Genomic DNA, 25,300 nt, shown 5'->3' on the forward strand with positions numbered 1-25,300 from the left:
AACCAAAATGTGATGGTATAAGGAAAGAGAGTATACTTTTATGGGGGATGCTTAATCTTGTTTAACCCACTGACGGTTCTGCACGTAAAAAGTCGCATTTTAACCTGCAGTCTTCTCTGCATAGCAAAACCGGTTTTCCCATGTTAACTGATAGGGGAACTGTGTGTAGGGGAGAAACATTCTCCCAATTTTGCCCATTTCCTTAACCACCAGTGGGTTAATAGTACAAAATGAAACTTCAGGAAAACCCCTGATCATTTTGAGCTTTCTTTGAAAAAGTAGAAAAACTACTTAGAAAATTGCTTGAAACTTTTTAAATTTTTTAGATACTCAAATCAAACTTTTTCCATTAATTCTCGAATATGATTCATTACAAAAGAAAAAAAGGTTTTACATTTTTCTGCGCACGTGCAGTATAAAAAAGAGCTACCTTAAAAACTTATATATTGTGGTTTTTTTTTAAAAATTATTTTGCAAAATTAATTATATATAATTTTGTAATTAATTTTTAATTGCTTCAAATTTTTTTTTGATTCCATTGAATATTTATAAAAATATAGCAAAACAATTAGCTTTTTATAAAAATGTCCATATCTTCATAAATATTTACTCTAGCTTTACAAAATTTTATGGTTATTAAAAACAACAACTAAAGTAATGGATACAAGTTACAAACTTATTACTTGATTTAACACAGGGTTTCAAAAATACTTATTTTCTTTGAAATTAACATCAGAAACCTTTTAATCTTATGGCTAAGCATAAAAAATCGTATGAACTAAACATATATAAAGTTACAAAATAATTCTGTAAGTAATTCTTGAGAAATTTAGAAAAATGTCAAAAACTCAGTGTCTCTTATTATTGTGGGGTAGTGTAAAAGGCTCTTATCATATGAAATAATTTGATAAATTCCATTTGTAAGCAAAATTGAATGTTAGAATAAACATTAAACACAATAAAAATAACCAAAATGACAACAATTTAATTAACTACACATACTTTCTTGTCTTCTGTTAATTACAAACTCAAACTATCTTTGAGGTAATGTAAGAAGATTTAAAATATTGATTTTTAAAACATGTTAAATTATTTTTTTATTTTGTGTATATGGTCTGTCTTTTTGTAGTACATTGAGTATATTTGCTACTACATGCCCACTCATTTTAAACATTTTCATTAGTAATAAATACATTTCTTATTTTTCTGTTACATTGAATCTATAGTAAATTATTAAAACCTAATTTCCAAGCTACATAATTTAACTTCAAATGACAATTATATTAAATGCTTAAATAAATAAATAATTAAAGTGTTTAAAAAGAGTTTTAAATTTAATTTATGAAATAAAGAGGTTTTATAACTTGGTTTTAAGAGTTTACTCACATTACAAGAAAATTTTTCATGTTTCAAAAGATAATTTTATGCTTTCGAAACATGAATAAAATTAATAATTTCACCTTATTTAGAAAACATTGACAACATACTAATGACATGGAAATATCAGTATTTTGAGAAGCAAAACATTTATCAATTGGGTCAATCAAACTTTACCAACTTTAATTTTGATTGAATATATATTTAATAATTATTTAGACAAACCATTAAAATTTCAGCAGTAAGGTACAGATAAAACACCAAGAGTCAATTAGAGTTTCATTAAATTGAATATACCTCCAAGCTTATAAATTTTTATGGGTGGAAAAATTACCTTATAAAGTCTTGCTTTGCATACAAACAACTCAATAAGGGTAGGAGTATGATCTATTGCAATGTTAATGTATTCTAAAGCTTTTGTAGTTGGACCTACATAGTCAAAATGCTGAGCAAGGAAATAATATGCCCACAGAAGAGCTGTTGCAGGCTCTCTTTCTTTTGAATTTATTTCTGAAAAATTAAAATTGGTACTTTAGTTATATTTTATTTAAAACACACAAAAAATTATTTAGTAGCAATATGGTTACGTGTTAATAAAAATGTAATATAGGTTAATAACAATGACAATTGTGTTAACTGTGTTTATATAAAAAGAGAAAATCTGAAATTAGTTTTTTTTATTAGCAATAAAAGCTGATTGCAGCTTTACTGCAGGTAGTAAAAGGTACAGTACAGTATGTACTGGATTTTTTTAATTTTTTTTTATAAAAAATAAAAAAATAAAAGAAAGCTGAGGTCAAAATCGACAGTAAGAAAGAAAAGAATTAATGTTTGAGAACTAATGGTTATAAAGGTCAATTTTAAAATAAGAATAAAACAAACACTTTAAGGATAAAATAGAATCAAGCATAAGTAGCAAATATTTGAATTTTCAAAACAAACAAAAATCACCTAGACTATTTTGAACAATGAATGAGAATGCAAATAAATTCAAGGATAATTTGTACAGTGTTGGCTATACAAAGCTATTACATAATTTTATTTTGTTAATTAAAAGAAATATAACACACTAATAATACCTCTACTAACCCAATAGAAGATTTAAAAATCTTGACACATGGAATGAATATAAAAATACAAAGAGATTATTGATTCACAAATCTTTTAGCTCCTCTTGCTGCGATATTTCTTCCAAGCCAAATAAATGACCAAAACTTTATATTGCATTAACTAGTATTTAAAAGAAATAATAAATTATGTAAATGCTGGTACTTACTATCTTCAGTAAAGACATCATGTTTGATCAAGCAATCAACATAACCAAGTACTAAATCCCCAATGATCTTAGCCTAAAATATATTAACATTTAAAAACATGTTTTAAGAAATGTTTTAGGCTGAGAAAAATTGGAGAAAATGTTTACTTTTTCAGGATCTTTGTACAAAGGACGTAAATCTACAAACAAAGGAGGCACACCTTTATGAAGAGCTTTTTGAATATATTTTCCAACTAGTGTTTTAAATAATTCCCCTGGAAATAAGATTTTTAAATTTAGTAAATGGATATTAGATAAGAAATGAATAAAGTCACAATTTTACTTTTTAAAAACACACAATAAGAAGCATTAAGATGTAAAACATTAATTGCATAATAAGGGTCAAACACAAATTTTAATTTAAACACAAAATTAGTTATAACTCAATAAATGTAATATAATAATAAGTGATGACTTTCCACTCTTCAACCATGTGCAAGAAATATACTTCACTTAATTTAACTTAATTCTGTAGCTGTTGGTTCAAATTTATTAAGTTTTAGTTAATTTTTATTTTTTTAAATGATCATAAATTGAAATACTAATTAAGAAAGTAAATACATATTTAAAATTTTTGACTAAATAATATTATCATACCAAAAAAAGACTACGTTAAAAATGAACCTTGAATAGATTAGGAATAGGCATTTAACTAAAAGTATATAATCAGTGACATAACATATTGTGTCAAAGCATTAAACACACAGCGTGCAAAGTATAAGAACAGAACTTAATCCAAATATCTAGCACAATGCTTAGAATGCATTACATTTTAGAATCGGTTTAAAAACTTTTCCTTCAAAGAAAATCCTCCGAAAATAAATGCTTTTAAAACAGATCTGCCGTAAACCGCCTCCAATAATTTCAATTAAATGGATTCATGCAAGTAATCATTAATAACCAGAACTGGCCAGAAATTCACGGGTGTACTTAGCATAATATTTGACCACAATTCACAGTAAAGTATTATTCATTCAACGCTGTATAGAAATTGGAAAAATCTTTATTTCTATAACACGGACTGCAAACTCCTTCTCTAGTTTTGTTATATGTGACAATTGTTTATATATGTCCCTGGTAATTTTTTAACAAAAACATTTTTCCTGATCATATGGTAAATTGGTTTTAAGCAATGGTTAAAGGTCTTTTTTATTTTATTTTATTAAAATTTAAAATGTGATATATGATATGAGAAGTAAATGGAAGAAAAATTAACAGTTAAGATAAACACCAATGAAAATTCTGAAAAAATCCACATATTTACACTTTCTACAAAAATATTGTATTGAAAACCGAACACAAAGAGAAAGTTACTTTTCTTAGTGAATGTGAATAAGAAAACAAAATAAATAAGATGAAAAAGCCACTACAATTAAAATAAAGAACCACTATTATTAAAATATCCATGCACAATGCACAAAATAAAAAATGGACTATCCTAAATTGCTTTTGATCTAATGACTGAATCTTTATGTTCTAGGACTCAATCAATGGCTCGAAGGGGTTTCCTCAAATATGCTAAATAATTGGTGTAAACGATATTTTAAGTTACAAAATCAGACACTAAAACGTACTTTCTCAGAATAAACATACTTTTCCCTCCGACAGATTGGGATTTCTGATCCCAGAAATATAACAGGAAGTCACACTCTGGGAAATATGATTTTAAGTTTAAGCCCCTTAATGTTAATTTTGCTTTTCGCATATTTCGCCATATCTCAAGAACTTTTTTAAAAAAATTTTGCAAATAATTATAAAACTTGATTATCCAAAGATAATTCCGTGCAGAAATTAGAATAATAATATTGCATGCATTATCTAAAAGTATACTAATATTAAAAAAATGAAAACTTCAACACAAATGAATCAAACGGTTTCAATGTCAAAATTTTTATACGCAACACATCTAGCATTTACTAATTGCATAATATTATAATATACCTCAAAAAAAATTTAGAGTTTTGAATTATTCTTTAAAAACTTGTTACATTTATTGAAGTGCATTGAAAAGATTTGGGACATAATTATGTCAGCAAAACAGCCTTGAGAATTTTGAATATTATGTAAAAAAAAAAAAAAATTGTGAGAAACAAATAATTAGAAAAAAAGAAATTCGAAAGTTTTACTCTTCAGTATAACCTATAATTAATTACCTGAGGTAAAGTCTAAAGGCCTTCGTTGAGGAGTTTGAGCTCTAGGAAACTTTTCTTGGAACTCAGTGTAAATTTTCATTTTTTCTTCGATAGTTTCTATGTTTCAAACAAAAAAAAATATTAAAAACAGAAAAACATTAATTTAAACACACTAATTCATATAGATTTAAACAAAATCAGACCTGCTTGCATGGCTTTTTCCAATTCCTTATAATACAAGTGGTTTTCCGGATTTCGATGAAGTAATTCTATGTACAATTCCTTGGATTCTTTCATGTGTTTTAAATTTAAATGCAGCTTTGCTAAAATGAATTTTAGAGTTAGATTTTACTTTGGATTTATTGTAAAACACAAATATTTAATACAAATTATTTTAATAAAACTAACCTTTGGCTTCCATAACACTCAATTTATCACAAATTTGTTCTTCATATTTGTTCAAATGACTAAGAGCATCTTCTAAACTATCAGCTTCTCTCATAACCATGTTTTGATAAAGCAGAAGTTCACTATGTTCATAATCATAACCACGTTTCTGTTTAGAAATAACACAAATTAATTTATAAACAAATGAAGAGTAGAACACAAAAGCTATACACATTTTTAAATAAAAAATTCAATTTTCAAAAGGAACGAAGTTAGGTAGTGATAGGAAAGCAAAAATAAATATGTATAAAAGATAGGCAGCCATTTCAGAACTTAATTACTAAATGTTCTAGCTTCGAAAACGACTGCCTTTCATACCTGTTTATTTGAAATTAAAATATTGTTTTACTATTACTTTAATTCATATATTACCTCATCAAAATAAAGTGTAATAAATTAGGATTATGCTGTGTTTTATAATGCAATATGTTTGAATCACAACTGGAAGCAGAAAACATAAAAATTAAGAACAAAATTTCCTCCGAACTTAAGGACAATTTAAGAATGCTGATTCTCTAATGGAAGCAAATTGAAAAACACTAACATGGATTTGCAGATATACAATTGGTAATAGTTTTAGTAATTTCTTGCAATTTTTCAAAAAAGTTATGCAATTTTTTTTTTTTAAAGAAAAAAAAGGGAAAAAGTCTAAACAAGAAAATTGTTAAATAGTAGCAAAATACGAGGATTTTCTCATGAGAAACAGTAGAGTATGATATAGTGATGGGGCAGAGAGTAGAGAGATAATACATGCACACAAAACAACGTAATATATATATTTCCTTCATGTCGAATGTTTTTATGCCATCAAATCAAGGGTAATTGTCTTTAACACTGGAAACAGATTAATACCTTACTTAACAGGCTATGAAGACTCTGTTGAACATTTTATTACATACTTTGTTTCATGGCAAATAACGTAATTCTTAAATTCATAAAATTCTTCAATTCTTTTTTTAGATAAATATTTATGCTTCTTGCTCACTTAGAAAAAAATTTCAGGATTTTTATTGAAATGTTTAATATTTGAGGATATTTGACACTTTAAAAAAAAAAAGGAAATTAAGGAATTAAAGGTGAGGAGCCTTGGTTTGAGCATCATGAGATAGAGAATAGTTTCAAAAAAAATTTTTAATATAAAGAAAATCATTTTGAAGAATTATTTTTCAAATAACACTTGAGATCGTAATACGTTTCATCAGTATATAACATATGATGGCAAGTTCCTTCCGCAGAAGGAAAATCATAAAAAAATATATATATATATAATTTAAAAAAAACTAACCCAGAAAAAGCATGTTTTTTCCTACTAAAAAAAATTAAAGAAATTTTTTTTGTCATAAATAAATATCAAATATTAAAACATTAATTTCTTAAGTATTAACAATATCATTTTTAAATAATTGAATGCCTACACTAGTTTAGTATCAAACACAAATATTTGATAAAATAATCTTATTACCAATTCATTTTTCAATGCAGGGTAGCTATATATACTATCGATAGCAAACAAAACATGAAGATTGTAGTACTGTTAAACCAACCATCATAATATATATTTTTTTCACTATTATCCGTTATTCAAGGATAGGATAATTTATAAAAAATATTTTGGTATCATTTAGAATTTAAGCAGGATTTACATAATGAGTATTAACCATTTCTAAAAAATTACTTTTAATATAAAGAGCTTCACAATTGATAATTTAAATACTTCTAGCAGAAAATTATAATCCAAGATCATATAACACACTTTATAACAATTAAAATAAGTAATTAGTATAGATGCAATCATGAACTTAAAAAGTAAATACCATAAATGCACTCACAGTTTGCGTTTTCCGAAACTCTTCGAGTATTTTTAATGCCATCTCGTAATCTTTTAAAAGATGATATGCCATTGCAAAACCTATCCATGACGCCCTCTGTGTTGGCCTTGATATAAATAATTGATATCTTGTATCCTTGAAAAAAAATGAAGAAAATTAAAAAATATTTATTGATGTAAAATAATAAACTATTTAGATGACATATACCAGGGTTCATTGACCTATGAAATAAAATTTCAAAAATGTTATAATTTTAATGGATTTTTCAAAAGGCAAACTAAGAACAAAGTGGAAATTTAATGCAGCAATTGAATATGGAAGTTTTTTTTAATAAAAGATAACTTTTATTTATAGCTGGTTTTTCAGTAGTAACAATGATACATTTCTATTCCACTTTTTTGCATTTATTAAACAATTTTTAATGCAGTAATATAGTTTGAAATAATTTTTTAAAAACTACTTTTAAAAAAGGCAAACAAACCAAAAAAAATTTAAAATTTTCTCAACTTAACAAGCCTTTACCCACCCCCATCTTTTTTAGGTTAAAGTTCTAATTTGTGTTCTCTTGATACTTTTTGTACTTAATAAACTATTGATGTTACAGTATTAGTGGATAGTACAATACTTTAGTAAAAAAGGTAAAAAGTAAAGGGATTGTTTTATTAGATCAGGAGAAATATTTGATGCTTTTTGGAATTTTTCCTTAAAGCAATAAAAGGATAAAATTTGTGGTTTTGAGTTCGTAATTTTAAACTGATGAAAAACAATTTGGGGGACACTAAAAATTCCCTTTAACTTAAATAGCATAGAAACAAAGATACTTAACAAGAATCTAAAAACTGTTTACTATTTAAATATCTTTCAAAAACTATTTGTAGAATTGTGTAGGCATAATTTGTGAGAAAATATTAATAGAGAATCTTAAATACCACTTCATATCTAAAATTCTGATAAGGTGACTGACTTATATTTCACATGCATCAAAAGATACTGCCAAATAGAGTACAACAAAAATCCATCATCAGTTTAACTGTAAAAATCAAATCCCAAAAATAAGCTATTTTTAATTTCAGAGTTACTATTCTATGCAGAAAATTTACTCAGTTTTAACATATTTACTAATGGAGCACTGAATAACTCATGTTTTTAGATCAATAGATAGAAAGATAGGTTTTGAGATCAATAAATAGAAACCTTTTATAATATTATTGATTTAAAGATATAACCAGTATCAATAAGTTAATATACTTTCATACCATTAATTAAAATTAACAATCTAAATCAAGTCTTTCTAATTCAAATCACTTTAAGGTAAAGTTTTATTAATCTAAAGCAAAGACAGAGTGAATGTGCTGCCCAATATTTTTGATCGCAAGTAAATTAGAGGATCATCCCGTAATTCACCATTTAAAAACTCATTGAACGCTGTAAATTTTATTAATTGCTGTTAAGCGTATGTCACCTGAATTAATCACCATAAAAATTTGATAGCATAAAAATGTTAAATGAGTTTCTTTTGCATTAGATGGCTGAAGATCTAAAAAGTTTGAAACAATAAATCCGCAGGTCAGTATATGTCCGAACCAGGTTTAATTAATGGATGATGCATAAAATAGTTTGAACTATCAAATTTAAAAAATTTTAGCAGTATGTAATGATCTACAGTTAACATAAAAAGAATATATTTTAAAATCAGCCTTTGTATTCTTAGAAAATAGGAACACACAAAAAAAAAATCATGAACATCAGAACAAAAAGCTAAAAATTCAGACATATTGGATCAAAATAAATTTTATCAGGTAAATCAGAACAACTCCGACCCCAGCTGGTAACATTCAACACACAGCATAGTAATTGCTTGTTTCTTATTCAGACATTAAACAAAGCCTTGATACAGGTGATCAATATGAAATAATGATCAATTCAAATTATGAATAGAAATAACAAGGATAGCACAATTTAGCAAGAATATACTTCTCCCTTAAACAACACAATGGTACGTTCACTATGAAACGAAGCAAGACATGAACATTAAATTATGCTTCGAATTATGCAAAAAGGCGACTATTCATATTAAAAATGATGATGTTAAAAATTTTATGACCTAATAATAAAATATGCATTTTAACAATAAAAATTTTTATATACATAAAACTTATATCACATAACATCGCTTTAGCTCTTAAAGGTTTGAAAAATTATTTGAAGGATAAACTAAATATTGTGTGAAAAAATAGATAACAGTAAAGAAAAAATGTACAATGCACATTTTATGCTCAGATTTATGTCAATTAAAGATAAGCTTAACTTTCAGTTACGGTAAGTAACATTTGTTTTTAGTTTATAGATTTAGTATAAATATCTATAATAGTTTTACTAATACTGTCAATAAAAATCTTGTATTTCAATAGTACAATATTTTCCAATTTAACTTCTCACTAATATTTTCTTTTAAATATTAATCAAATTTCTAATTTTAGCAAATATCTGGTTATTTATATAAATTAAACAAGGCATCAAAATTGTAACCAATAATTTCAATCATTCAATTCAAATAAATTCATTTCACTTGATTTTTTGAGTATTTTAATTAAAGTCCCTCACATTTCTCTGTTCTAGATAGAAACTATGAAGATATTTTAAATAAAAGTGTATAGCATGAAGATAAAGGGAAAAAAGTGTATTTTTGAGTGGATACTGGATTTGAATAGTGCAGAGACAGTAAGTAAAGTTTTGAAGATTACAACAGTGCTTGAAGCAATACCGAAACAAGCTTTCGCTGACAGTTTCTAGCAGCTCTACGACTAAAATGAAAGGTGAACTGTAGTCATTAATAATCACATTATATGCTAATAAAGGTAGCAATTTGTCTTGCTCCCTTAACTTTAATGGAACCATCACAGAATTCTATTATTTTATTCATTTTAAAATGAAACAGAACTACAAAAAAGCATATATAACTTACTCTATAACCTTCTAAATCTCTCATCTGGATTTGAAGAAGAGATAAATCTCTGAGAATTTGAATATTATCCTAAAACATAACAAAATAAGCATGAAAACATAATATATAGCTAATATAAATACTTTTTGAATTTATACACAAAGTATACACAATAGAAATAAAATGTTATCAATTTAATGATTAGTACACAATTTAAACTGACAGAATAACTGAGGAAAATGTTAAAATTAAAATGAGCAAAAATTAAATTAGCAATAAATCAGATTACTACAACAATGTTTATGATAAAATTTTTAATAACAAACACTTTACAAGACGTAATTTGGAATTGAATCAAAACATAAATCCATAATACTTAAAATGAGTTTCTCTTCAATAAAACTATCATAAAAGATGCCCAAAAAAAATTATTAGCAAAATGCATGCGCTTAAAAAAAAAAAAAAAATTAATGGACAACTTTGCACATAGAATACTAATAAGAAATTAAATTAAGTTTTAATTCTTAGCCAGTTAGCACCAGTCAGTTTTGATAATTGTTAAATAGTGTATGAATGTGTCCTATACTTCTCTTCCAATGTGATAAATATTTCATAACACTGTTCATGAATTTTATTACATTTCGACAACCAATTAAGAAAAAAAAAGTTTGTCCACATACAATAAGAATCGGACCAGATGCTTTTTCCTTCAAAGTTCAAGTGTTTACTTTTCACAAATAAATAAAACCTATAACAATATAAAATCAAAAGAGTAGTATTAATTTCAGGATAAACAAAACTTACTTTATCCCATTTCAAAGCATTTCTGTAGCATTTAATTGCTTCATCATACTTCCTGTCAGATCTTTGTAGCAATCCAAAAACATGCCAACCTTTTTAATTTTAATTAAGGATAAAGAGCTGAAAAGACTTACGCTAAACTAACAACAAATACAAGCCAGCATACAAATGTATAAGACATCAAAATGTTTACAAAATAACCATAATTATGAGTATTCTAGGAAAAATAATATAATTTTTTCAGTATTTGGCCTCTCTTCCTTCCTCTGCTAACAGGATTTATATAAATTCCAACCTTACAGTCATTGCATCCCCTAATGCAGTGTTTCCCAAACATATGACTTTTGTGTACCCTTTATACATTTTTCGCGACGCTGTGTACTACTAATAAAAAATTAATGTATTTTTTATTATAAAAAAATTTCACAAAAGTTTAACATCACAACTGGCTGCTCACACAACTAGTTATTAACTGTTAACTCTGCAAAAAATATCCAATAGAAAAATATGTAATCGTAAATTTTCATGGCTAGCTTTGTTTTTTTTTAAAAAAAAATTTTTTAAATTTTCGTTTGTTGCACGATATCTCGCATAAGAACGCATACCCCGCTAAACCGTTCTCGTACCCCTGGGGATACGCGTACCACACTTTGGGAAGCACTGCCCTAATGCTTAAAGTGATGGTAAAATAACAATTAAAATAGTTTTAACTTGATAAATTTTGTCAGCACTCAAAATCTTTAATTACCTGATTTACAAGTCTTATTTCTAATGAATACTAAAAACATTTTTCAGCTTACATTGCACATAAGATCTAAAAATAATTTTTGATACAAAAAATGGCAACATATTTAAACAAAAAACATTCTCAAGGCCAAACATTATGTAATTTAAAAAGATTTGCATTCATTGTAAAAATTGTGACCTGAATAAATTTTTTTTTCGTATTTAAATAGTAAATTTTTAATTCACAATATACAAATTAGCACTTAGAAGGATACACACATGGCTAGTTAAATCATTTCTTAGACCCTTTCTTACATACTCATAAGCCTCATCCTTTCTCCCTAAACAGTTAAGAGTAAGACCTTTCATAGCAAGTGTTTCTGAAAAACAAAATTGAATAAAACAATTTTATTACACAATTATAATTTTATAATTCAAAAAGAAGAACAAAAAGAAAACTTAATAAAGCAATGGTTAAGAAAGTTTTACTTTGCCTTTAGCAAAAATATTTTTATCATTCAAAATAGTGTACTGTTAAAATTTTATAAATTATACTGTTTCAAAAAAATAAATAATGATAATAAATTTTAATACAAAAATCTAATTATTTGATTAGGCTGATCTCTTGAACCATTTGAATATTGTATTTGAAACCAGTGCATAAAAAAGATAATTAAAAAAATAAGTAAATAACATTAATTTGCTGTTAACAATCTTGACGCATTTGAACTAAATTGGAGCGAAATAAATACAAACTCTCTTTTACTGTATCTGCACATAATACTTCAACAATACAAAATTAACTGAAACATAAGTTAGGCAAAAAGTAAAAATTATTTAATTTTTAGCAGTTTTATTGCAATTTTATGAAAGCACATTTTAGGAACATATTAAAGCACAGCACAATGATATATTCAGAACAGGTCAAGTAGAAAGTATATCATATTCCATTTTTCTTTTTAATATGTTATTCTTTATAATTTTATACTAAGATAAATTTTTGTCTTTAAAAAGAGTGTCAAACAACACACTTCATTCTTTTTCTAGCCAAAAGTAAATAATGTGAGTCTGTATATATACTACCAAAAATTTTTCAGTAACTTTTTCCTTAACTTCAAATTATTACCTAACTTGTTTTAAGATACACAAACTTGCTATTTCAACATATTTCATTTTCAAGTAAAAGATTAAACTTCTTTGGAAAATTCATAATTAATGACATAATGCATTTAGAAAATAACTTGCAAAGGAAAAATGAATTCCCATTTCTAAATTGCTCAAACAGAAAAATATATGGGATATATGAATAAATTATAAAACATGTTGCCTTTAACTTTGTTTTCAACAGAAAAATAAATAGTCCAAGTAATGACTATACATAAAAATACTGATTAAATTCACAAAATGAATACAGTATAAAAATAAAAGCTATTACGGACAAAAAGAGCCTTATTTACTTATCACAAATGCAATAATTGCAAAACTGCTTATAAGAAAAACTCAAAAGACTTAAGATTTTATAAAATAATAACAAAATAAAATCTCATAAAAACTTATATTAAAATTATTATCAAAATTACAAGAATTTATAATTAAAAATTAATACCTCCATGGTCACAAAATTTGGGATTTGTCAAAATTTGCTTTGCAAACTTTAACCCATTTTTATACTGCTTATGTTCATAGCATTTCTGAAAACAAGATCACAAAAATTAACGATTCATTTATACATCAAAATATACCTAAAAAAGATATTAAGTGCTTAACAAAATTAAAAAAGTCATGTAATTAATATAGATTGAAGAAAATTTTATTTTAAAATATATAAATCTTTATGAATAAAAATAATAAGCAAAAGAAATTGAGAAGATAAAACAAGAGTCCTCATGTCTTTCCCTCATGGTCCTTTCATCAATCTTCATCATCAAATTTAGGAGTAGTTTATTATTTAAATAATTTATTTTTACTCAGTTTTGTTATATGACTTAACTATTTCACAACAGTAATTCAATAAGTTGAGACATTTTTAATTCCTCTAGTAGATGTAGACTTATCAATAACCAACAAATTTAGTGAGTCCAAATATTACATTCTGTAAAAATCCAGTCTATCCCAACGCCTATATTTGCCACAATCATAATTGACAAGATTTAAAAGATAACTATTTTTCAATACAGATTAATCAAATATATTATTTTAAAAGAAATTATTTTCACTAAGTTTCGCAAGGTAAGATATTTATATTGGTGCCTACAATGAAAACAGATAAAAAATATAAAAAATTTCAGAATTTGGAAAACTGATAGCCAAAATCAGATATGCCACAATACATTTACATTTTTAAATTCATTACACGTAGCATATTGTGTAAAATATTGTACAATACCGGGATTAATAATGACACAGCCTTGGGGCAGAATTTTTTTCAGGCTTTCTGCAACAAGTCTCTCAGCACTAATATCTTTCTGCAAGATACTTTTAATAAAAACAAATATATATGTCACTAATTTAAGAGAACAAAAGCATTGTGTTTACAACAAAAAAAAAAACCTATTTGTAAAAAATAAATCATAATTTTTTTAATAGAATATGTAATATTTTTTTATTCTAATATTATGGGAAATATTCTTTACAGGGGAAAAATGCATTAATTATTTCCCTTTTACGCATTTGTGAATTATCACATAAAAAAAAACTACATAAAAATTGAGAAATTCGTTGCAGAAATTACCGAAAAAAAGACAACAGAATCATAAGAATTGGGAACTCTTTAAAAAGGAGTTAATCAAATGAGTTTTTTATATCGAGATTCGTTTGTTGTAATAAACATTGTATTAGAAATATCAGATTTTTAAAAACCATGTGAAAATCAATATCAATAATAGTAAAAATAAAATCGAAATACTATGGATTTACAGTAATATTGGTGTAAATTGAACTTGATTCAGAAAGTTATTATTTAAATGTGAGATTCAAATTGTTCATGCAGAAATATGATATGAGAAATAGCAGGAATTTTAATAACCACATGCAAATCGATAGCACTAACAATAACTGCCAAAAAATGATGAAATTGCATTAAAAAGTAAAGTATCAAATAAGTGATTTCAGTTTCCTGTATTATAAAATTGTTGAAGAAAACTTGAAGAATTTTTTTTTTAATGTGGAAATTTGCAGCAATAAATGTCGAAAAAAGTACTGAAACACCATACGGATCAATGATAATATCTGAGCAAAACGAACTTGTTATAGAGATTTCTTGAATCCGCAATTCAACCTTAGCGTGAAGTAATAATTTTGGCATTTTTTTAAAAAAATCATGAGAATATCAATAGTAATTGAGCAATAAAATACCACACTGGAATTTAAAAAAGAAAAACTTAAAAATTTGTAACAATAATTTCAGAAAGAAAAAAAAATAATAAAAAACTACATATATTTACATGGGAATCAATGTGACTTGCGAGCGATAGAATAAAATCCACAACTTAAAATTTTCATGAACGTAACACTATTTAAAATATTTTATTGATGCAGATAATATCTGATGGTGCAAACAAAGTTCAAGAGAAATTCATAGAAATTTTAAGCCTAACTTAAAAAAAAAATTAGGACAAAATTTTTATTATTAAAAAGAAAAAAAATTGTGGCATGCGAAAAAAAAAAAAAACTCCATGTACAAATTCTATTAATTTAGAAAATCAACTACAAACATAGTAATAAATTTGATTTTAAACACCAATTTTAATTGCATGAAATAGAATTTTAAAAAGCAATACATACAAAAGTCAAAATAGTAAGAGAAAATTTAAAATCCAAAAAGGTGAATATTTTTAAATCTTTCAATAATTCCAATATAATTTATTAAAAATATTTATATTTCTTACATAAAAAGAATGCATGACCTTCAAAATTTTCACCGAAGAGCTATTAATTACAGTATATCTTTGATATTAATAAAAATAAATAAAATAATCATAGACTAAGTTTTTGTATGTTAAAATATCCTCCAATTTGCAAACAATACATAATATTTACATAAAATGTGAAATTTAATAATAAGAAAAAATTCTTACATTTTAAACATAATTTAAAAGAAAAAGATATATGGGCAACACTAGGTAATAAATTTTGATAAATATTTAATGAAATGAAATATAAAGAATTGTTAAAATCATCAATCTAATGTTTAATTCAATGCATAACTTAATTTATAATTTTAAGAAGTAAACTAAGATTTATCAGTGGTAACATAGCTAAAGATCATTATTAGATTTTAGAGCCTCACAGCTACTTTGAGAAAGTTAAATATTTTGTAATGTATTAAAATAAAGGTATTTCCAGATACCGCATATGAAACATAATGCATGTCCAGTAAAAATAAGAAAAGTAATAATGAAATCGCTTAAATAATAATGATGACGCTCAATATTAGTTTGGTTTCTAATGTAGTTATTTTTACAATGTAAATCAATGCTCCCTAGCTTCGTTTTCAATAAAATAAATAAACCGATTCGATGCTTATGTATATCATAATAAAGGAGTGGGAGTTATTCTTCAAACATTAACCAATTGCACAGTTGATCGATAGAGAGTTATATTTTATGTGTTTATGGAATGTCACTTAAATAGATTAAGGCAATCTATTGTTATTTTGTATTTGCAGAAATTTTGTGGTTGCTATTTTATGAACTCTACATTTCTTCAAGAAATATTTGATACTTTAAGGTCAAAACTTCCGCTATCTGCTTACCAAAATGCGCTTAAATAATGTATTCTCTTTTGGAGGCAAAGGCTGACTTGGAGACATTATTGTTTTCATGCAAGATGTGTGATTTATTTAAAAATTTTATGTATGTATTTACATGTACTTTAACGCCACACTCGTGTCACAACCGCGTGGTTCTCGAACCCAAAATGGCGTTGATATAAACTTGAAAAGAAGTTGCCAACAAAGTTCAATAAACAGTTGTTTGTAAAAATTTGCAAAATAATTACTTAGATACATTTGGCAACACACTTGAAATAAAAAAAAAGGAAGAATTCAAACCAGGACAAATTCAAAAAGTTCCGATTAATAAATTTTTAGAGCTAAACAAATTTGCAGTGCTTCATTATTCATTAATAAGTTAACCACTTTTCAGTTATGAATTCAATATGTGCAATAACGTATTTCTCTTCCCTTTTTTTATTGGCCAATAAAAATCACATGATTTAAAGTAACCAATATCATACCAAAATATCATACCAAATAAAGTACCAATACATAACCACAACGCAAATGCGATGTGCGTATGTAATGTTAGTCCAGATTATGTTTTCAATAAGAGTTACAAGCAAAAACGTTTTATAGCTATAACTGTAATAAGAAGCTGCTCCTGACTCAACAAATCTTGGAAATTGGTTTTTCTTGTTAGTGGGATATATATATTCTGATATTTTCTTCCAAAATAAAAATGTCGCGCTCTTTTTCAGTCATTGTTTTATGCCCTAATGGCAGACGAGAAACTGTAAAAACAAGTTCAAACAGCAGTGTGTTACAGGTAAATATTAGACGCGAATTTTTGTTTTGCTTAAAACAATAATGAAATTTTAAAAAATATCGTATTTGCGACAACTTTCTGAAAGTATAATTTTTCTATGAAATAAAGACCTAATTTAAATTTTGAAATAATAAGTTTAGATTATATTATTCAGGCAAAAAAAGAAATTATGAAATTCTTAGAGGAAAATACATGTATTCTCCTTTATGAGTTTTATATTATATAAAAGATTTTATTCCGTAATTTTCTAAGAAACAAATATCCTTCTCATGAGTTTCTCAAGAAAAATAGCCATCCAATTGAAAAATCACATGTTTAACTTTGATGTATGTTATTGGGTTCTAGTTCTTAAGTTCCTTATCATAGGTGACATCAATGAGGACAGTTGTTGTTGCTTGTAGGGGGGATAATGCTAAAATAGTATTTTCAAAACTGTTTGAAGCGAAGTGGTTGAAGTTACAATTTTGAAACTTCTTATACTATTACAAAATTATATATAGATTTGTGGGGATTTAATTATAGACTATGTCAACCTTCATCTATCAAAAGGTACCTCAAGATAGAATCAAGTTAACATGTCTTATATATACTAGTGAATTGATATTCAATATTTATAGTGGTAGTTACACCACATTACTCCCCTTCCAGAATTTTATCCATGATAGAATTCAATGAGTTGATACCACTAGTTGATTCATGCTGTTTATTTATTTATATCAATTTTGCTCATTATATATTTTTTTTTCCTTCATTTTTTTTAAATGCATTTCTTTCCTTATTATTTTTTTATGGCATTTCGGTCATTATTTTCTTTTCTTCATTTTTGTTTATTGACCTGGAGACTATTTACTTCACCGGATTTTTTTGTAGGGGCTTACAAATAGTGAGAAGATGTGGAAAACTGCATAGTTGCCAAATACCTACATAGTTCTTATATTTCTATATAATGTCCTTATTAATCAAACAAACTTGTCTTTGTAGGTTTGTTCCCCATACAACTTCATCTTTTTCAACTTAAAGAATCCATTTAGCGACTTATCCTTGACCAGATAAAATCTACCTATAATACTTAAAAAATTGTAAAAATTTAAAAAAAAATTTTTTTAAAGATTTTACTTTTCAATTTAAATATTTTTTTTCTGCTTGAGTTTTTTTCTAGGTCATTCCAAACCTTATCACCAAATTTTGAAAGATAGCTGCACCCTTCTTGCTAGACTTAGATAAAATGAAAAACTTTCTGCAAACGATTGATCAACTCTTGTAATTAGTTTTAGCCCTTTCATTGCTAATTCATTTGGGCAAAAGTTGATTGAAAATCATGAATTTTTTAAAAATGTTTTAATTTTTATAAAACACTATATTGATTCATACCATTGGGATGAGTTAGATAAAAAACAGAGAAAGCTGGAAATAGAAATCCGAAAATGTTATGTGCAAAAACACTTTAAAAAAAAAAAATTCAACAAGAAAAAAGTGTATGTAAGAAACATATATCCTCAGAATGTTATCAACATTTTAATAAAAATACAATGTAAAATCGCGTATCCGGAATCAGTGGGACTTCCAGAAGTCCGTATAATAGATTTTTCCGTATAATAGCCCCTTCAAGGTAAACAAAGCTTAAAATGATTTAATAAACGATCTGAATCTAAGAAGCAAAAAATAAATAAGCATTATTTTTAAGGGGAATAATGTTTTAGTATTAGAATATCTAATCAATAAAATATGAAATATTAGGAAAAAATATTATTGCTTAAAATATAGGAAACGAAAAAAAAATTTACATATGAAAATAATAATCCGCCATTTTTAACTAGAAAGATTCAAACAAGAAAGGGAAATTCCCGTCATTCGTTAAGGTGGGTAGGTGGAGGAGAAAAATTCATTTCCTCCTTATTTGTGAAGGAAAATAAGTGTAAAGAGGAGATCATTTAAGTTGAGGGTGGGGAAGTAACAAATTATTGTTCTCTCTCCAATTATTGGCTATCAATCAAGCATAAAGGCGGGGCATGCTGATTGGGTTCTCTTTATTTTTTCTTCTATGACAGAAAGAATCTGCTAAAGAAAGAATGTTACCCCCTTTTTCCTCCCGCCTCCTAAATATTACATGGTATGGGGAATAAGGAATGTTTTGTTTCTCAAGGACGTGTATCCTTTTAGACCTATTCAAATTTTCCATTTTGACTTCCCCTCCACCTTAACGCTTGCCCCGTTTAGCCTTTTCCACAGTATTTCTTCTTTCAATAAAAAGGTTCCAGGAAATGCCTCTTTTACTAGCCACCTGCATGGGAAACGAGGGGACTCAGTTGCGGTCTTTTGAAGACAAATCTCCGTCTTTTTCCTACATTCCAAAGGAGGAGCGTCACTAACGGTCACTCAATGGTCTTGGTAGATCTTCACTTCCCCTTTCTGGTGATTTGTGGGTTCAATGCATAAATCAGAGGTTCAGTGCAAGCTAGAAAAAGAGAAAATGTGTCAAAAGACTTTTTTTTTATTTTTAAGAAAGAGGAAGATGGAGAGATGTTTGTTTATTTTGATTGTTAAAAAGTGTCCAGGAAATCAACCCTTCCGGGAAAGGGACGTCCGGATATGGGACGTTACACTGTATTGATGTGAGAATTATTTAAATCACGTGAATATGTATATCAATGTGTTATTTTTAAAGCACGCAAATACAAATTTCGATATTTAATTTAAAAAAAGCGTGTGAAAATTAATCTCAATGTGTGATTTTAAAACGAATTCCCTACATAATTTTTAAGTCACTTGAATATGAATCATAATAGTGGCTCTTAAATCGCGTGAATACACAACTCTATATTTGATATTAAATCGTGTAAATATGAATCACGATGTGTGGTTTTAAATCATGTGAACACGAATTGCGATACATGATTTTAAATCATGTGAATTTGAACCCTGATATGTGATTTTAAATCAAGTAAATGTAATTGTAAATCACATTTGCAGGGGTCTGTCTAGGTTTTTCTGAGAGGTACCTATTTTGTGAAAATTTAGACATAATTTGTGAAAAATTAAAAATTATATTTAAAAATCCAACACAATATGGCAAGAATATAGATTTATCATTTCTTAAGGAATACAAAAATAAGATTTTAAGAAAAAGTATTTTGTGAAACTACCGTTTTTCCTAAAATTAAATTTGTAAAACTACCATTTTTCCTAAAGTTGAATTTGTGATGGTACCGCTAAACGGTAGTAAATTCAGTGTAGACAGACCCCTGATTTGCATAGGTCAAAAAAAGCATAAAAGCAGGGTGCGTAGCATTTTTTAAAAGTGCTTATTCTACATTTTCATTTTTTAAAAGCCCTAAAGGTGCTTTTCTCAATGAGTGTTTTTAAAAAGTGCTTAATTTTCCCTTTTCCAAAATGATATATTTTTTCTTTACCATGTTGATTTTCGCCACTAATTATGCAAAAAGACCTTTTCCTAGTCTATGTTTTCACAATTAATTCAAAATTCAATCCAACTCTATTTTGGCATACCTTTCGGTCCTTAGTGTATGAAAACACCATTCGTTTTACATGTTTGATTAAATACTTGCGGTGCCATATGAGATGAATTGAGTAGGAAGGATTTTGGTCTCTCGTGTGCAACTCTGCTGCATTTTGCAAGAGATTCTAATTTCAGACTTTATTTTCCGCCCTCTGGAATCGAACCAACAACGGGGATCTACTAAACATTGTCAATTTTTTTTTCTCTAATAGCAAGAGAACATTTTTTTTCTCTTGTTAATTTTATCGTTGGTGACGCGCCATCGTCTTCGTCACTGGCAAGCTAATAAAACCATTATTTGTCAAAAACTTGCCAACCCTGTCTAATTATATTTTTAAAGTGCTTGAAAATATTTATGTGCTTAATAGGTGCTTATTTTTTGTTGAAAAATTTGGCTATGCACTCTGAAAAACTATTTCTTCTCAGAAATTTGAAAATGACAAACCATATTTAAAAAGGCGAATTTTTTTTTATTAGATTGAAAAAATTTGCCCCGACTCCAGAATGCCTGAAAGTCAAATGCAGTGGAGTAACCACGGAAAAGTACGGCTACGTGAAGTAGAGAAAAAAATTCTCGTATTTATCTTGACCAGATTAACTTGCATGTTAGAATAAGAGAATTTTATTGATGGGGACAAGTTTTCGTATATTATACATATCTGCTGTTATCGTATATCGTACTGTTATCGTATATTATACATATCTGCTTGTTGCATAATTTCTTAATTATTTCTTTGTAATTTATAGGGTCCTCAATGTATAATACATAATACATAAAGTCCTAATACAAAAAGTAATATGTATTAATAAAGTATTTACTTTAAATGAGAGTTAAATTTATGCTATTTCACTCTCGATTGATAATACTCGGTCTTGTGATGTTCAAATCTTGTTCTCATAAATTTTTATTTTACTCTCTCGGTTTAAAGAGTTAGATAATTTCTTTACTTTTGTTATGTTGTATTTATGTGGTTTTTCATGTTAAGCATCAGATCTTGTAAATATTCATTCGAATATGTTACTAGTGTAAATGTCAACCCTCAAAATTTCAGTACTATGTATTTAGGAGTTTAAACATTTGCCTCAGAAAATACAGTATCCAATATCGTTAAGTCAGTAATATGGGCAACAACTTAAAAAGGACTAGTGCAAACTCAAAAAAATAATTTGTAACAGAGCTAAAAAGGTTATAAAAAATAATTGATTATAATTGTCCTTCTGAAATAATATTAGGATATCTAAAAGGATAAATAAGAGCTTGTTCAGCAAATTTTTTTTAACAGAACTAAAATATAGGATAAAATACATTACTATACTTTTAATGTAATTGTTAAGTGGGATAATTTATAGTGGTGCTAAAAATTGGCATCTCCTGTATTATCATTTATCTTTGTTTTCAAAAATAATAATAAATATATTAAATAGTAATATTATAAGTAGTAATATTACAAGTTCATATTCCTTTTCACTCTGAATTGAAGCATAGGGCATCATATCTTTCCATCTCACTCTATTTGTGGCCAGGAAGCCTGGGTTAGTGAGTCTATTTTTTTTTTTTTTTATCTTATTAAAAAATTATAGATTTAGTTTGATTTTTTCCTAATATACATCTCACCATTCATGATTCTTTTAAAAATGTTCTGTTCGTAAATTTTTATATTAATTTTTTAAAAGATTTTTGAAGAGTGAATAAGTGCACTCAGAGCCTGAGGTACCTTGATCCACCTCAGGCAGCAAATTAGATAAAGTTATACAAATACATTTCGAAACGATATTGACAAATAAATATTATCTAATTCATTAGTACTTTTTAAAAAATTAATTTTTTAAAAAAAAATTATTAGTTTAATAAAAATAGGTCTTTAATTGTGAAAATAAAAGAGAGTCTTAGCACTCTCAATTATGTGTTATAAATTAATAAATTTATGGTAATTAGTATCAATACTGATTTTGTATAACGAAGAAATGAAGTAATATTTTATAGCTAATTAAACCTATTCTCTAAACAGGATTAATACATTGTGTACCATTGCAATGTGCAAAATTAATTCAGTATAAAATATTGAGTCATTAATCAAGGTGTCACAGAGCAGGAAATTTTAAAAATTTGAGGGAAAATATTTTTTAAAAAATCCGGAAAATGGTAAGGAACTTATTTAAAATACTCAAAAGGTTAAGATAAATTAATTAGATTTACGTGAATTAGTTCCAAAAAAATATGTCAGGTACAATTTTTTTTTTCCTTTCATATTTATAGGGTCCCATGAATATAAAAAGAATGTTTGCTTTAATATGTTTCATTCACATAGATAAATGTTATGGATATTATTTAATTGCACCCTATCAAGCTTTGTCTATTTTTTTAAGCATTTTGAACTATTTAAAATTTTTCTAAACCTGCATTTTGAATAGCGACCGAAATAAATAATTTTCAAGCGATATCTAATTGCTTAACACATTGAAGTGTAATCAAAGGAAACAATGTTTATTAGTTCCAAAAAAATATGTCAGGTACAATTTTTTTTCCTTTCATATTTATAGGGTCCCATGAATATAAAAAGAATGTTTGCTTTAATATGTTTCATTCACATAGATAAATGTTATGGATATTTTTTAATTGCACCCTATCAAGCTTTGTCTATTTTTTTAAGCATTTTGAACTATTTAAAATTTTTCTAAACCTGCATTTTGAATAGCGACCGAAATAAATAATTTTCAAGCGATATCTAATTGCTTAACACATTGAAGTGTAATCAAAGGAAACAATGTTTACATTTTTATGTCTCTATGACTTGAATAAGATTATAATAATTTGAAAAATTAAACTATTAGTTACTTCAGAATATTAATAAAATGTAATAAACTACAAACTTTGAAAATGATAGTTTTAATTTATTTAAACAGAGAAAGCATTCAATACAAAATCTTCATCATTGAGCATACAAGAAAATATCAAACAATGTAGAATTACAAAGTTATTTTCATTTTAGCACTATTTAAAGTATAGTTAGAAAAATTGTGTACTATTTTAGCAGGCTATAATTATGCTATTAAAAACTTAATGTTTTTTTTTAATTTTTATTGCAATTTTTTAGTTTAGAAATAATATTAAAATTGATTTAATGACAAATATTATTTTAATATAGTCTAGTTATTAAGTTCTTAGAAACAGTTTTAATTTCAAAGTGTCTGGAAATCACTAAGTATTCATAGTATAAGAAAACACTGCTACACTTAATTCATTGAATGATTTAATTGAGTATTAAAAAAATTATTACTAACATCTAATATTTAAATATATGAATATATAATTACAAATTTATAAAAAAAATTTGCAAATGATTAAAAAATTTAATTCTGTTTGAGTGCAATATTAAAAACAGTTTTTTTTTTAAATTTTATTATTAAAATCTTAGTAAATATTAATCATTTATAAGGAATATACAACCAAGGAAGAATAAATCACACTGAGTAAAATATAACAGAAAGAAACTCTTAAAAACACCAATACAACCAAAATTCAGGAAATCAGCTCAGCTAATATTCAATATTTCAAGTCTTAAATGTAATTACCAAATGTAATCAAAATAATATGATTAGAAATAAAAATATAAAGTTTTTAAAATCTAACTAAATAGTAGAATGAAGTTAATGCAACAATTTAAAATTACAATAATGAAATTGAAAAGAATTAATTGTAATAAAAAAGAATGTAATTTTTAAAAACAAAAAATTAACCTCACTTTTTCCAAATTTGCTGTTTTTTTTTTTGTTTTTTTTTTTTTGTCAATTATTGTGATAAAACTTAAAAAAGTTTTAATTTAGAATAATAATTTTTTTTATAGTTTGCATGAAAAATAATAAAATTATCATTGAATTTAAAGATTAAAAAATAAAACTTTCTGCTTTACTCATTAACTGAAATAATTTTTATCTCTCTGACAAAAGACAGATGCTAATAAAATCGAAACTAAGTCTAGTAATAAGTAAAGACTTCTCTGGTTTTCTTATTTAAATTTTATTGATAGAATTAGAATTATTATTACTGCAAACTATAATCAGTTACTTTAGCAAATATTTTATGATTATTATAAAAAATAGATCATCAAAAAAAATATTTTTTTTTGAAGTTATTATTTGCAACAAATCTATGAGTAGTACTAAATGAGTGCTTATTTAAATAAACAGATAAATCTAAAATGTTTTGTCTGCTTAAAACTGAGCATAAAGCATACTTGCTATTCTTGTCAGTTCTGTTGTTTATTTTTATCAGTTGCTTAGAAGATGTGCTTCAAGAGTGTTTTATGCTCCATACTCTTATTTAATCATAATATATATATACAAATAAATAATAAATTTGTTTTATTTACATATCTATATCTCTCTAAAAGACTAACTTGTTTTAATTGTTTTCTCAAATACGTTAAATTTACCCTATAATTTTTAATTCATCAGAAAATCGTATGCTTTAAATTTGAAAGTTTTTTTTATTCAAAACTTGCTCTATTAGGTTTGGTCACTAACTGTAGAAAAGTTAAACACTGATAGTTATACCATATTAATGAACAAAACTAAGTTTTTTAAGTACTTTTTCCAAATATACATAATTTCACACTATAAAGCATTTAAATTGCTACAAAACAATCAGATTGGTTAGCCTAGCTAAGAA

The 25,300-nt window shown here is 26.1% G+C and overlaps 2 protein-coding genes across 2 annotated transcripts in view; one reads left to right on the forward strand and one right to left on the reverse strand.

Annotated features, from left to right (window-relative positions):
• Naa15-16 (N-alpha-acetyltransferase 15/16) overlaps positions 1–16,519 on the reverse strand; it is a 71,859-nt gene extending 55,340 nt beyond the window's left edge. The window contains exons 1-12 of the mRNA XM_043040001.3: positions 16,325–16,519; positions 13,178–13,262; positions 11,847–11,951; positions 10,849–10,937; positions 10,066–10,134; positions 7,101–7,235; positions 5,233–5,380; positions 5,028–5,147; positions 4,846–4,941; positions 2,801–2,907; positions 2,654–2,726; positions 1,712–1,887 (exon numbers count right to left, since the gene is read on the reverse strand). Of these exons, the coding sequence (XP_042895935.1) occupies positions 1,712–1,887; positions 2,654–2,726; positions 2,801–2,907; positions 4,846–4,941; positions 5,028–5,147; positions 5,233–5,380; positions 7,101–7,235; positions 10,066–10,134; positions 10,849–10,937; positions 11,847–11,951; positions 13,178–13,262; positions 16,325–16,393 (1,272 nt within the window). The 5' untranslated portion in view covers positions 16,394–16,519. The remainder of the gene's footprint in view (positions 1–1,711; positions 1,888–2,653; positions 2,727–2,800; positions 2,908–4,845; positions 4,942–5,027; positions 5,148–5,232; positions 5,381–7,100; positions 7,236–10,065; positions 10,135–10,848; positions 10,938–11,846; positions 11,952–13,177; positions 13,263–16,324) is intronic.
• A 313-nt stretch (positions 16,520–16,832) lies between these two features.
• LOC107452245 (tether containing UBX domain for GLUT4) overlaps positions 16,833–25,300 on the forward strand; it is a 30,815-nt gene continuing 22,347 nt past the window's right edge. Inside the window, exon 1 of the mRNA XM_043039996.3 lies at positions 16,833–17,114. Within this exon, the coding sequence (XP_042895930.2) occupies positions 17,028–17,114 (87 nt within the window). The 5' untranslated portion in view covers positions 16,833–17,027. The remainder of the gene's footprint in view (positions 17,115–25,300) is intronic.

The sequence above is a fragment of the Parasteatoda tepidariorum genome, chromosome 8, assembly GCF_982258835.1.
Source record: "Parasteatoda tepidariorum strain Cologne lab strain chromosome 8, Ptep-v5.0, whole genome shotgun sequence".
NCBI lineage: Eukaryota > Metazoa > Arthropoda > Arachnida > Araneae > Theridiidae > Parasteatoda > Parasteatoda tepidariorum.